General features: G+C 36.4%; 2 protein-coding genes and 1 non-coding gene across 4 annotated transcripts; 2 read left to right on the plus strand and 1 right to left on the minus strand.

Annotated features, from left to right (window-relative positions):
* The first annotated feature begins 3883 nt into the window (after window positions 1-3883).
* LOC118438354 lies at window positions 3884-4002 on the plus strand. The gene has a single exon (XR_004836705.1). It is a non-coding gene; the product is annotated as a 5S ribosomal RNA (ribosomal RNA).
* A 1955-nt stretch (window positions 4003-5957) lies between these two features.
* LOC110857882 (solute carrier family 52, riboflavin transporter, member 3-A) lies at window positions 5958-7223 on the plus strand. The gene has a single exon (XM_022106496.1). The coding sequence runs from the start codon at window positions 5958-5960 to the stop codon at window positions 7221-7223; it is 1266 nt and encodes a 421-aa protein (XP_021962188.1).
* Window positions 7224-7668: 445 nt separating this feature from the next.
* On the minus strand, window positions 7669-10019 carry LOC110857592 (1-acyl-sn-glycerol-3-phosphate acyltransferase gamma). 2 transcript variants are annotated; one of them, XM_022106189.2, is made up of 7 exons: window positions 9744-10019; window positions 9502-9674; window positions 9253-9414; window positions 8781-8971; window positions 8458-8605; window positions 8136-8379; window positions 7669-7856 (listed from the first exon to the last, which is right to left on the minus strand). In XM_022106189.2, exons 1-7 carry the CDS (start codon window positions 9934-9936, stop codon window positions 7777-7779), a joined length of 1191 nt encoding a protein of 396 aa, XP_021961881.1. In that variant the 5' UTR covers window positions 9937-10019; the 3' UTR covers window positions 7669-7776. The 2 variants fall into 2 exon arrangements, with proteins under 2 accessions (XP_021961881.1, XP_035714037.1); XM_035858144.1 differs by lacking the exon at window positions 9744-10019 and having other exon boundaries at window positions 9518-9668.
* Between the last annotated feature and the right edge of the window lie 3051 nt (window positions 10020-13070).

Here is a 13070-nt window from a genome sequence, read left to right on the forward strand (position 1 = left end):
CATGCTCGGCGAAATTTTTCCATATATTTTTTATCCTTTGGTCTCCAAAACTTCATTTGTTTCCATGAATCCACTGTTGCTTTGACTGTTTTACTATTCTTTCCTCCCAACTCGAGCAGGATGGACCAGATCGTTTGAATCGTTAGAGACAACAAAGTTAGGATCCACTGAAAAATTGAATGTAATACATATTTATATAATCAACCTGTAGTCATGAAAATAAATTTCTCCCATTTCGGGCATGGCATTAATATCCCTGGCCATTTATTATGACTGCAGGATAAAACGACATGACATAAACACCTGAATTGACATAGGCATATATACGTACAACTTTACACAAGATTTATTACATAAATATGCCTAATTTTCTTTAACCAATGTCACATTTTTTTAAACTTGCCTTCGTATAATTGTCCAAAGTGTCCCAATGTTTGAGCACGCTAAAGTTGGAAAATATTACGAATTGACTGCACAATCCGTGAAATATTAGCAGGGTCAAACCAATTATTTCCATCATTTGTTTGTGAATTAGTTCAACGCAGCGGTATTCGTGTGGGAGGGAGGTAGCCGATCTTAATCGATTCATAGCCTTGTGGTCTTTCCTCCCATAGCGGAGTTCACGCATTACAATTACCAAGACTCCGACTGTAGTTAAATACAAGATATTTAATAAATAATTTAAGGATTAACGAAATTTGGGTAGTCAGAGTTGGCGATTTTAATAGTCTAGTTTGTTTTGCAAAAATACGATCCTGCCATCAAAGAGAAAATTATATATGTAAAAAGAGTGCCATTGAGGGCATTCATTACGAGTTGGAATATTCACATCGCAACATGATTGTGCAAAAAAATACGAACCACGTAAATCCTAGCTTGGGTGCGCAAGTTGGCGAATTAATTTTGAAGCAATTTTTTTTGCCAACGTTGCTACGAATGCTAATTCGCAATGAATACCCTCATTATAAATTACGTAACCGCCAACCTTCACCATCGCTAATTTCCCCAAAATAATAAATATTTAAGTGCATCTAAAAAGCTTACAGAAATAAGCCAATCCAAACACCGTCAATACCAGAAGCATCGAAACAGCCACAGTGCACGAAAATGCAGATAATATTAGCTCCAAGAAAAATATGATCCAACTTTTGTCAATGTTCCATTTCTTTGGAAATACGGTGTGCGGAAATATCGGGGTTTCCGGAAACATTACGTAGAAGACTATCATAAACTGAACCAAGAAGAAGGAAGATATCATGGTGAGCATAATCAAGTAGTCGATGGCCTTTGATAGAAATTCCTTTTCTGCGTTGCGAGTCGGCATCCATTGTCCTAAAAGATATAAATATTTTAAATTAATCATAATTTGTTACCGATTTATTTTAGTGGATAAAATACAATTTCATCGTTTTATGTATGATGATTTTGGCAACAATGTCCGGGAATTTCAAACCATTTACATACATTTGTACTTGTGCCGTAACAAAATTGTTTATGTCAGTGGCCCTTGACAAAACCTATAAAGTTCATATTTATTGCATCGTTCGCAACGTTAGCAACGAACGGAGTTGCCAAAAAATACGCAAAACATTTCGGCTTGGAAATTTATTTGCCAACGTTCTCATCTCCAAGGCTAGTATTTAATTCGCAAAATTGCTTTCAAACAAACATTTTGACAACTCGCATTGAAGATCCCTATTATCTTTAAGCACAACCGACAACAAAATCGGGATCAATCACGTTAATAACAATTATTTGACTCCCTTACTTTTAAATTTGTCCACAAATAGGAGCACCTGCGACATCGCGTTCGCCATGACATCCTGCTTTTCATTAGTAATGACTAGGGCAACCAGCACGATTAAAGTTAATTGCGACGTTGCATAACACATGTGAAAGTGCCGATTCTCTAACTTGTTATCAGAATGAAGGGAAATTTCTATCGTTCGTCCACAGCAAAATAAGGTGAACACAATCCAATACAGGAGACAAAACAGGGCTCTAATCCTAGAATGTGGCTTGATGAAGCACTTTCTCCTTTTTGGGTCGAAACTTATCGGCGAAGCTCCTACACTGGTGCAAAATCTGGTCTGCATCTCGAGCAGTTTAAAATATAAAGGAGTGAACATTTTTCTAGTTTTTCATACAAAAAAAATGAATTTCGTTCTGGATGAAGTTTTAAGACTTTACAAGTTTTTATGGTCAGATAGCTTCCCAGATCATACTGACTTGAATAATGTGTAATATTTATTCGACTTTATATACATATTTTTCGCTGCAATAAATGATTAGTTTTTAATCAGATAATCCAAATCTACGTTCAATTTATGGATATAATTTTCGTTCTTGAAATACCTAATTGATGGAGCAATGGTTAAAATATTCATGAACATATTTCCCATTGCATTTTTGTAATTTAAAGAAACCCAATTAAATAACTGATAAGTAAGATTATCAGACATTGTGATTATTTTAAATAGCATAGCGTATGTACATACATATTTACGTGACTTTATGTTACTAGTTTAAATTTAGTTAGATTGCCATCCAGTATGGAATTAAAGAGGGAGTTGACTGAATATAAGATTGAAAATGGTTACCGAAAAGCTAGCAATCTCGTGGGTATAATCTATTTTTTTCATTTCAACCTAAATTTTTACTAGGCTAGACACAAATAAATACCGGATGGAAATTAAATTTTGATAAGTACGTAGGTAAATATGTATGAATGTACCAGGTAGATAGTGAAGTGAAATTCATTGTTGCAAGTATGTATGTACATATAGGTCCCAATTACAACCGGCTAAAAAATAATTTCCAAACAGCATCAAGTATTTATCAAGAATCTTTAATTTTATTCTAGATTATATTTAACATAGCGTAATTACGAGTCGTATAAAAAATTCACACATCGGATAAATACGAAATCCAATAAACTTTTCTCAAAACCAATAACAGTTCAAAGGTGGTCAAATATTTTACATATCACGTAAAAATATAAAACTATACATTTGGCTATATTCTCACTACGTATGAATGCATTTAATTTTCTCGACAATCATGGTATGTATGTATGGAGTCCTTATTGAATTAACCGATAACGGGGTCTTATCACTACACATCCGGTTCAATGGGTACCGGGTAACATGACATGCTATCCTCAGCTACCTCGAACGCTTGTCCGGATTCGTCCCCAGGAAAACCGACACACTGACAAATACTCTCTTCGGTACAGGACATGTTGCTGTCGGGTCCTCCACAAGCGTCAATGTCTTTCACGCTGTCCCCACTGTGGTCACAACCGTCCCCAAAATATTGCCCATTTCCTCCCCATAGCAGGAAAAGAATGATAATTAGAGACCAAACGGTACTGCACAAAATCGGTGACGACATCCTGTCAGATTTTTGTAGGATTCAAATTTTAAATAATGTTCGATAATATTTTAAACGTTTTTAAATATTTTTTAAAGTGAAACTGCACTTAAATTAGGCCATGAATTTCCTTCACTGCGACATTTCTAATGCACACTGACACAGAAAGAGATGTCTTATGCATTTATCACTTTACAGTACATTTCACAATACCATATGCAGTGCAAAATTATACACAATTTCGCAAGAAATAAATATTTAAGCCGTACTGAATATTTAAACACTCATGACAAAAACATATCGTCGTTAAAGGTGTGTATAATATCTTATTCACGTGCCATCTCATACCTATGTACATACGTCGTTTTATTTCTTACATGTGTCTCCATAATGGAAGGAAGGACGACCGAAAAGTGAATTTTCAACATCAACCCATTATAATCATTTGCTTATATTATACATGAACCATGAATTTGTCTTGATAAGTGGTGGCGAAAGGCGTTGTTCATTCGTCAAGGGCCATACCACGTTGAATGCACCAGTTCTCGTCCGATCACTGAAGTTAAGCAACGTCGGGCCCGGTTAGTACTTGGATGGGTGACCGCTTGGGAATCCCGGGTGCCCTTGGCGTTTATTTTTTGCTGATTTTTATGGGATTTATGTCAAGAGAAATGATACGTAACAACGCTACATACATATTCTTATACCTTTTTAAATACAAATAAAGATAGAAAAAATCATCTTTCTTCAGGGAAATATAAGTATCCTTATATGGCAAAGTACATAATATGTATCTGACTAATCCTAAGTCACGAGAAAGAGTCGCGTCCATAAAGTTATAAATCTGTGAACCAATACAATCGAATTGGAGCGTGGGAGGACAATTGACATTATATGTACCAAATAAATATTTATGCAAGCATGTATTTACTTTATTTCAGTCATAAGTCAAATCCATTGTACTTTGCAATAGATGCATGTAATTTACATTGATTATCACCCCAAAGAACAATACCAGTCATTAGATAACAAGTAATTTGATAATAAAGTAATTATACTTTTGACCATACATAAAGCATGTGATCATTGTGATCATTTCAGGATTTGCAATTCCTATGTATTTTCCATTTGCCAATGTCCAACTCTTCATCTCACAGGCTTTATGACTTGTCCCAACGTAATTTATTTACAGAAACATGGATAAAATACCAAAGGGAGGGCGGCCTGGTGGATACGAATTTGACCTTGAATAACCCCGGAACGGTTTGTCGTAGCGGGTCAAAATTTTGAACAGACGAGCATGTTATCCTCAGATAGTTCTGTGCAAAATTTCAGCCCTCTACTTTGAAAAATGCCTGCCCCACAGCCCCCAGAAGCTGAGACAGTCATTTCAACTTGTTCCAGAAAAAATCTCGCCCGTGTTTACAAAAAACTTTATTTGAATTTTCTGTTGAGGAATATGAGTGAGCTATTGGTGACAATTGACGAAGAACTATTTTCCCTACAAGTTACTAATTGGGTTCGAAGAGCTTGCTACACGACAAATGCCGAAAAAAAATTCAAGAAATTTCGTGCTTTTCAGTGAGGAGAACTTTTGTAAACAGTTGATGGTCGTGGGTGCAATGTCCTGTCGTGGTGTCCTCCCACTTATCAAAGTCCCCCAAAAAGTGAAGGAATCTTCGAAGTATTATGTGGACCATGTACTGAAACCACTTTTAGAATACAATTTTCCTAATTTGCACGGTAAAATAATAATTAAGGTGATTTTTCATCATGACGGAGCGTCCTCCCAGACGGCAAAGTTGACCCAAGATTATGCAAATGACCTTGAACCTAGATTGGGGATAAAAATCATTTCGAATAGTGAAATACCTATACAATCCCCTGATATAAGTCAAATCGACTTGTTTGAGTTCGGATAGATGAAAAGAAAATCTTTCTGTGGGGACCGAATTTTTTAGACGGAGTTTGGAAAAAGTTGAAATGACTGTCTCAGCTTCTGGGGGCTGGGGGGCAGGCATTTTTCAAAGTAGAGGGCTGAAATTTTGCACACAACTATCTGAGGATAACATGCTCTTCTGTTCAAAATTTTGACCCGCTACGACAAACCGTTCCGGGGTTATTCAAGGCCAAATTCGTATCCACCAGGCTGCCCTCCCTTTGGTATACACTGTTTTGCTTATTGTGCAAGCAATTTGCAGGTAACTTATACAAGTGCTTATGTATGTAAAGCGATAATTTGCCATGTATAAGTAACTTCCACATGCGAAAATATCGTTATAATTACTTACACGCTTGACGTTTAGTTGTTAACTTGCCATTTCTTCATAATTAGTTGCTAACAAAATCGAATAACTATTCATGACACACATTCTCGTAACCATGACAATACTTACATAACTTTTGAAACAAGTGTGCAACTTATTATTTTGCAACACTCTAAAAATAAAAAATACTTGCAAACAGTTCATAATTTTACAAATTATTTTTTTACTAATTCCAAAATCATGGAACGCTACAACCCCAAATATAAAACATTTGTTCAAACGTTATCAATATTTTTCGGTTTTGGCTCTTGGATCGCGATGACCGGTTTGTGGGTAGAGTTACCTCACCTGACTCAAAAGCTTCCGGAAAGTTGGGCGCTCGGTTCCTACCTTACGGTCATGATCCAACTCGCCAACGTCGGCCCGTTAATTTACTGGTACGCCCGCGTCAATAAATTGTGCAGTGAAGTTGTCGCCATCCACGTGCAAATGCTAATCGGGACAATTGCCTGCATCGCGTTGATCGGTTGGTGGGACGTGACCCTCGTCATCGCGGGAAAAGAGAGGTCGATCGTCCTATATTTAGCCTCCTATGGCCTGTCGATAGTGGATTGTACGTCTTCCGTCGTGTTCCTTCCGTACATGGCGCGATTTAAGGGGCACCACATGACCCCTTATCTAATCGGGGAAGGGTTAAGCGGATTTTTGCCCAGTTTGGTCGCACTAGCGCAAGGAATTACGGACGAGAGTGAAGCTAATTGTCCCAACGAAGAACTTAATATAACCAGTGATGATGAAGAATTTTTATTAAATGACAAAATAATTAGTACAAGTGAGCAAAAACACCCCAGATTTTCTGCAAATGTATTCTTCATATTTTTGCTCGTCATCTTACTCGTATCTTGGATCGCTTTCACCTTAATGGACCAGTTATCACTCTGTCGCAGTGAACGGATCGACCTGGAAACGGATATTGAGTTGGAGTCAGCCGCAGAAAATTTTATTCCAGATAAGAAAATCCCACCAGAAGAGGAAGTAACTTGTTCCGAGAAAAATCCCGGGAGTTTCAAATTCACCCGGGAATTCATTTGGCTCTTGGGATTAATGGCGTGGGGATGTTTTACCACGTTTGGCGCTATGCCGTCGCTCCAATCCTATTCGTGCCTGCCGCACAGTGCGGACGTGTTCTTTTATGCCGTCACTTTGGCGGGACTTGCATACCCGGGGGCGTGTACGGTTGGCTTCTTTTTGGAAATTCGAACTCCGCGGGTACTAAATTCATTGACACTTATTGGATCAGGGATTGGTGTTTATATTTTAGTGTGTGCCGTGGAAAGTCCATACCCCCCATTTTTGGGGACAAGTTATGGGTCAGTGATCATGGTGGCGTCATGGGTCAGCTATGTTGCACTGATTTCCTACATGAAGACTATGGTGTCTCTAGAATTGAATGATAAGGGTGGCAACCAAGCCATGTTTTGGTGCGGTTTCGCCCAACAATTTGGTGCTGCGTCGGGTGGAGCGATTATATTTTGTGTGATAAATTATACAAATATTTTTAAAGAAGGGGATAAATGTGGTTGAGCGAGGGGAAAATAGTTAAGGTGATAGAAATATTTGTATATATGTATTTGCTGGCTTTACATAAATTCAATTTTATTTTTGAAAAAAGTGTTCATGAATTTCAAATGATATGAACCACTTCTGCAGGAAAGTTCGGGGCAACTTTTAAATTAGGGTTATCCATGAAACCGTGTATTTTTGTAGTATTTATCTGTGATCCAGTTATTAATGTAAAAAATATCAACCTAATCCAATCAATTTTTATTTATGTACATATGTATTTAATAAACAAATAAAAGTAAAACAAAAATTCGCATAAACATTTTACTCGTGATAACAACAGGAATTATTTCGCATCATTTTCTTGGAAAAATTTTCCTCCACCCGTTATTTTTTTAAACCTTGGAAAATGTTGATTCCAGATAAATATCTCAATGTGGAAGAAATGCACTTCGAAGAAAGTTACTTACATATGTTTTTAAATTCACAATTTTGCATTGGTTTTTTATTCATTCGATTTCTTCCCAAATTTACAAAAATATTCCAATTCTGTTCAATTTAAGTATTGAACTGATTAGCTCGCTTTGGAAGTGCCATAGCTGGAACTGGTACTAATCTTGGTCAAATTTATTACATAATTTAACCCTGCATACGCTACAGAAAGAAAAAGCATAATTATCATTGAGGGTATTCACAATTGCTTTGCATCCTTCGTATCATAAAATAGTTTACGGAGAAAAAAGAGAGAGGTCCAGCTTCGTAAAAATTGTAAGTTTAGTAACTCTAGTATTTCTAGTAACAAAAATTTACGAAGCTTACAAAATCTCGTAAACCTCGCAACTTAATTATTTTACGATACGAAGAATGCGAATAAATCATGAATCATTAACTCCACAAGCGCTACTTGATTAACAAAAAATTATATCTACTCACCTCCACCACAGACGGAGACCAGGAGAAGAATTTGGGCGACACTCCCACTCATCAAGACATGCCAAAAGTACCGACTTAATCCCATCATAACAATGCAACCCCAAATCGTCGCAATACAAAGAGTATAATATCTTCGGGGGAGTTGGAACGTTTCAAAACTTTGGTAAGTTTTGTACTCCTCTTTGTCTCGATCTTCCTCCGGGACGAATTTCCCATATTTTTCGTAATTGTCCAGCACTTTATCCTAGTTTGAAAATTTGAGTTATTTTTTAGGAAACATCTCCGAATTTAATTTTGAACAAATATCGAAAATTCTCAATACCTTTTCTTGGTAAAGTTTCTGTAACCAGGCTGCTGCCTCCGTCTCATCGTCGGGAACTTGACTCATCGGAATTCGTCTGTAGAGTGAAATAATCTTTAATGGTTTTCCTTCCATCATGGATACGACGGAGGCAGGATTGTTACAAGTCCTGGAAAATTTAAAAAAACACAAGCATAAAACTCCATGCAAAAATTTGGGACACAGTCAAATTGAGCAAAAGTCTGTTGCAAGCCTTAATATTAATAAATGAATTATTTATATATTTGCATATTTACAAATACTTATACACGTCAACTTATTCTGTCAAAATCTTTTGAACTAACTTTTCAACAGCCATTACGACATCATAGATCGCATCAAACTTTCCCCTAAGATGTGGAATACTCGCCGTGAACCCTTTCGTCCTTGGGAGAAGGTGATGTTTCAAGAGAGGGAGACCCTTTTCGGCAGCAATTTTCATGCTAGCGGCATGTTTGTCCGATGTAAATCTGGTCCCCTCAGGAAACAGGGATAGCTTTAAAAAACAAAGGTTATTTAATTGAGCGTCTGCATGGCAGGCCAACCTACACATTCATAATTGGCTCGAAAATTTCGCAAATTCAGCATCTTTTCAACACAAAATCATGTTTTCCCGGATTTGAGAAATTCCTTGCTATATACAAGCCCGTAGGATTTTTATTTCTAAATTTATTCAAGGATTGAAAATATCTCGATTTTACAAGGTTATTTTGCAAATTACTACTTATTTGCGAAATTAAAACGTTGACGTTAGTAAGCCCATTAAGTAATTATTACCCAGACAGGATCCGGATATTGTGTCAGTGCTCGTAACTGTCGGCCTAAATTTTTACGATCCTTTTCCCAATTTCTATCAAGAAAAACGAATTCCTGACATTTCCAAGACCATCCAAAAATTGGGACGTATTGCAAAACTTTTTTGCAATAGGAACGAATATTCTGAGTGCAAATAATAATTACATAAGTTCAGAAGTCCATTAATTTAAATATATAATTCTTTAAATATTATAAATAAATCCATCTCACTCCTAAACCTCCCAACCTTTCGAAAATCGTCCATCCAAATAACCAATCAATTTCTAAATTATGATTAATTAATAGAAGCGCGTGTTCTTTCCCCATGCATTTTTTCACCATGACCGGATCCCCATAAATAATGGCTTCCGACCCGGACCACCATTCCACCATGTAGACGATAACTAAATATTTTTTAAATACAAATTATCGGGCACATTATTCATAACAATTATACTTTACCAAAAACTTACAACAATTCAAGAAATAGGTGACGTAATAATTAATTTTGCGGTACAATCTGGCATTAATGGGTTTTAACGTAACGAATAAAACACTTTGTACGAAGTTCACGCAAAGTCCGGCAGTGACAAAACTCACGGCCAAGATTAGGTGAACTATTCGCAACGATTTAAAATATGCTAAAATTTTTGAATCGGTCGTCATTTTGACCAAATGAGAATTCACTAAATTTAGTGGACGCAACTTCTACATACGCAATAACTGATGACGACTAACTGAACCCGAGAGAAATTATGTGTATTTAATTGAGCTGGGAATTACATAAATTTATAAATTTGGTGGTACGGTAGGATTATCGCATTAGCGTGGTTGCATGTTCAATCCAAAAGTCAGGGTCATGGTTTTCGTGAACACGATGAATGGATTTACACACATCTTGAAGTACAGTTTGATAAGTCAAGTGATAAATATTCATATTGCATGGAATTAAAGTATGATATAGTGGTTGTACGCTCAATCTGAAAATATTTACTTCTTTGATATTTAGCATGCAAAGTGGGGAAGTGTGAAAAATTGAGATAAAAATTTAAAGTCACGTATGTATGTATGTACATATTTATGTATGGGAACATTATGCATAACCACATATACACGTATCCGAATAAATGTGTATGTGTGTACTCGTACAGTATGTCAACGCTTGCACAGATCGGTATCGGGACTATGATTATTGCGATTATGTATGGAGGAATCGACAAATTTCTTAATTAAAAATAAATTAGTATTGCACATTTATTGGATGAATTTGCATACATACATACAGATAATTTTATACTCTGGACTGTAATGATATGCTGTCCCCACATTTTTCTGAATCCGCCGTCCGTCAATGTAAGCACTATATACATACGTACATAGATTTAAATTTTACCTATTTACGAATAAAACTAAATAAATATAACGGTTGTAAAATGAACCTCTATAACAATATCGGAGCAGAATATGTATATATTCATCCATCACAAAATTTATACAAGTTGTAATCAAAGTCTTAATCACGTCAAATCAACTAATGCTGCATTACTTATCGTAAATACTCAAAACGTAAAACCGGTATTTCTCAATGTACAGAAGTCGCAAATTAGAAGAGATAACTAGAGAAATTAAAATTGTAAAAAGATGAGGTAGAGATGGATATAGTTTCTTTTGCATTCTGAGCACGTTTTGAGATTGTCACTTATTAAATTTTATTTTATTGTACGTAATAATCATAATTAAAAGAAATTTAGGGATTTTGTCCACTTATTTATTTATTTTACTGTAGTTTACACCAAACTACAATTTCACCACTGGTCTGGCCTTCTCTTACAAGGGAAACCTCCGAGGTGCCGGTTGAATCCAGGGTTCCCACCTATACCAAAATGACCACAATATGCGATTTATGGCGTAAAGTGGTGAAATTTACGTGCAAAGATCACTTTTCGTCAATCTGTGACGATATTTATGACGAGCGTGTGAGCATGGGTAGCATAGAGTTTCATCATGAAACGTCCGGCGCCCGATGCCTCGCACAAGTTGCTGACTGGCTGAACACATGGTCTGTATTCTCTTTTTCAGTTTTTCATGAAAACAAATCTTTCTCTATTTTCATTTGGTTTTTAAAATTCTTATGCACAATGTCAGACCTAATTAAAATTTGTGAGAATGTGTTGCAACTGGCTAAAGATAAATTTGGAATACACGGTAGGCCAACCAATATACAACGACCTACAATTTAAACATTGCAAAGAAAGTGTTCTCATTTGTGGAAGACATTGTCAAAAATTCTGGGACTGATTTAGAAACTATAAGCACATTAGAATTTGATATGGACGGGGACATAGATACATATACAGATACTTATAGTGAATTAGTGTGTGATAGTGATACTTTAAATAGTGATAGTTTTGATGTTGAACAGAACTCTGATAGCCTTTCTCAACAAGTGTCGCAAGAATGGGAGGAGGAACTGGTTGACGGTGTCGTTTTTACGTATCAGGAAATGGTGAACATTCTTCATTTTTACGATAATGTTAAAAAAATAAATTCAACCAAACGAAACGACGATTTAAGAAAATTAAACACAGCAAAACAATTACCAGATTGCGAGCATATGTAGAGAAGAAGAGCACAACATTTCAGAAATTCAAACAGGTGGAAAAATTTGTGCTTGAGCGATTTGAGAATGCGAGATCATCAATGATTCATGTTAATGAGATGGATTTAAGAAGATGGGCGATGTCAAAATCAAGGGAAATTGATTTAAAATTTAAGGCGAGTCCAAAATGGATAATGGACTTCAAAGTGAGAAACAGAATTGTTGGGCGAAAAATAACGAAGTATTTAACGATGGGTGAGCATCAAAATCTCGATAGAGTAGAAAACGAAGCATGCGAATTTGTGCAGACGCTAAATGAAAATCGGGTAGGAATTGAGGAAAAAAATATTTACAACTTTGATCAATCAGGCTTCACGTACGAATACACGCCAAGACGGACCCTTTCTCACAAGGGTGAAAAGGATACGCTCGGAAGAGTTGTGTCTCAAAACGCCAAATCTCATTCATACACAATTATGCCTTTGTTATCAATGAGTGGAAAATTTTATGGGAAACTACTAGTATGTCTTCAGGAACCAAAAGGAGTATTGGGTCCTCGTGTCGCTGAAACTTTACGGATTCCAGAGAACATATATTTAACAGTGTCAAAATCGGGAAAAATGGATAAACAGATTATGAAGCGATGGCTCGATGATTGTGTTCAGCCTTTGATAAGCGATCAGCAAATAATGCTAATATACGACTCGTGGGCTGGGCAGGTCGACGAAGAAACGTATTCGTCCCTTGGCGAAAATTGCAGAAGAGAGAAAATTCCGGCAAAAGCAACGTCACTTATCCAACCACTTGATAAGTACATATTTCGTCAGTATAAGATCTTCCGACGACTTATTTTTGAAAGAGTGATGCTTGACGAATTGGCGTTGGACATGCATAATCGGGAGAATGTGCTAAAAATGCACTCACTTATTTGTAATCAAATGCAATCCGAAATATTTGTGCCAATGTGCAAATATGCTTGGTACGCTTGTACATACACAACAGAAAAGCAAGACTTCAAAAACGTTCAAGAATTGTTATTCTCATCAACATATGATAAGTGCGAAATGGATTCATGCCCCATGGAAAGCTTCGTCAAATGCGCACACTGTAACCTACATCTCTGTTTCGACCACTTTTTTGTTGAATACCACTACCACCCACTAAATAACGACACTAATTCACATCTACATGATCCTGCACA

The sequence above is a fragment of the Folsomia candida genome, unplaced genomic scaffold (genome assembly GCF_002217175.1).
Source record: "Folsomia candida strain VU population unplaced genomic scaffold, ASM221717v1 Fcan01_Sc019, whole genome shotgun sequence".
NCBI lineage: Eukaryota > Metazoa > Arthropoda > Collembola > Entomobryomorpha > Isotomidae > Folsomia > Folsomia candida.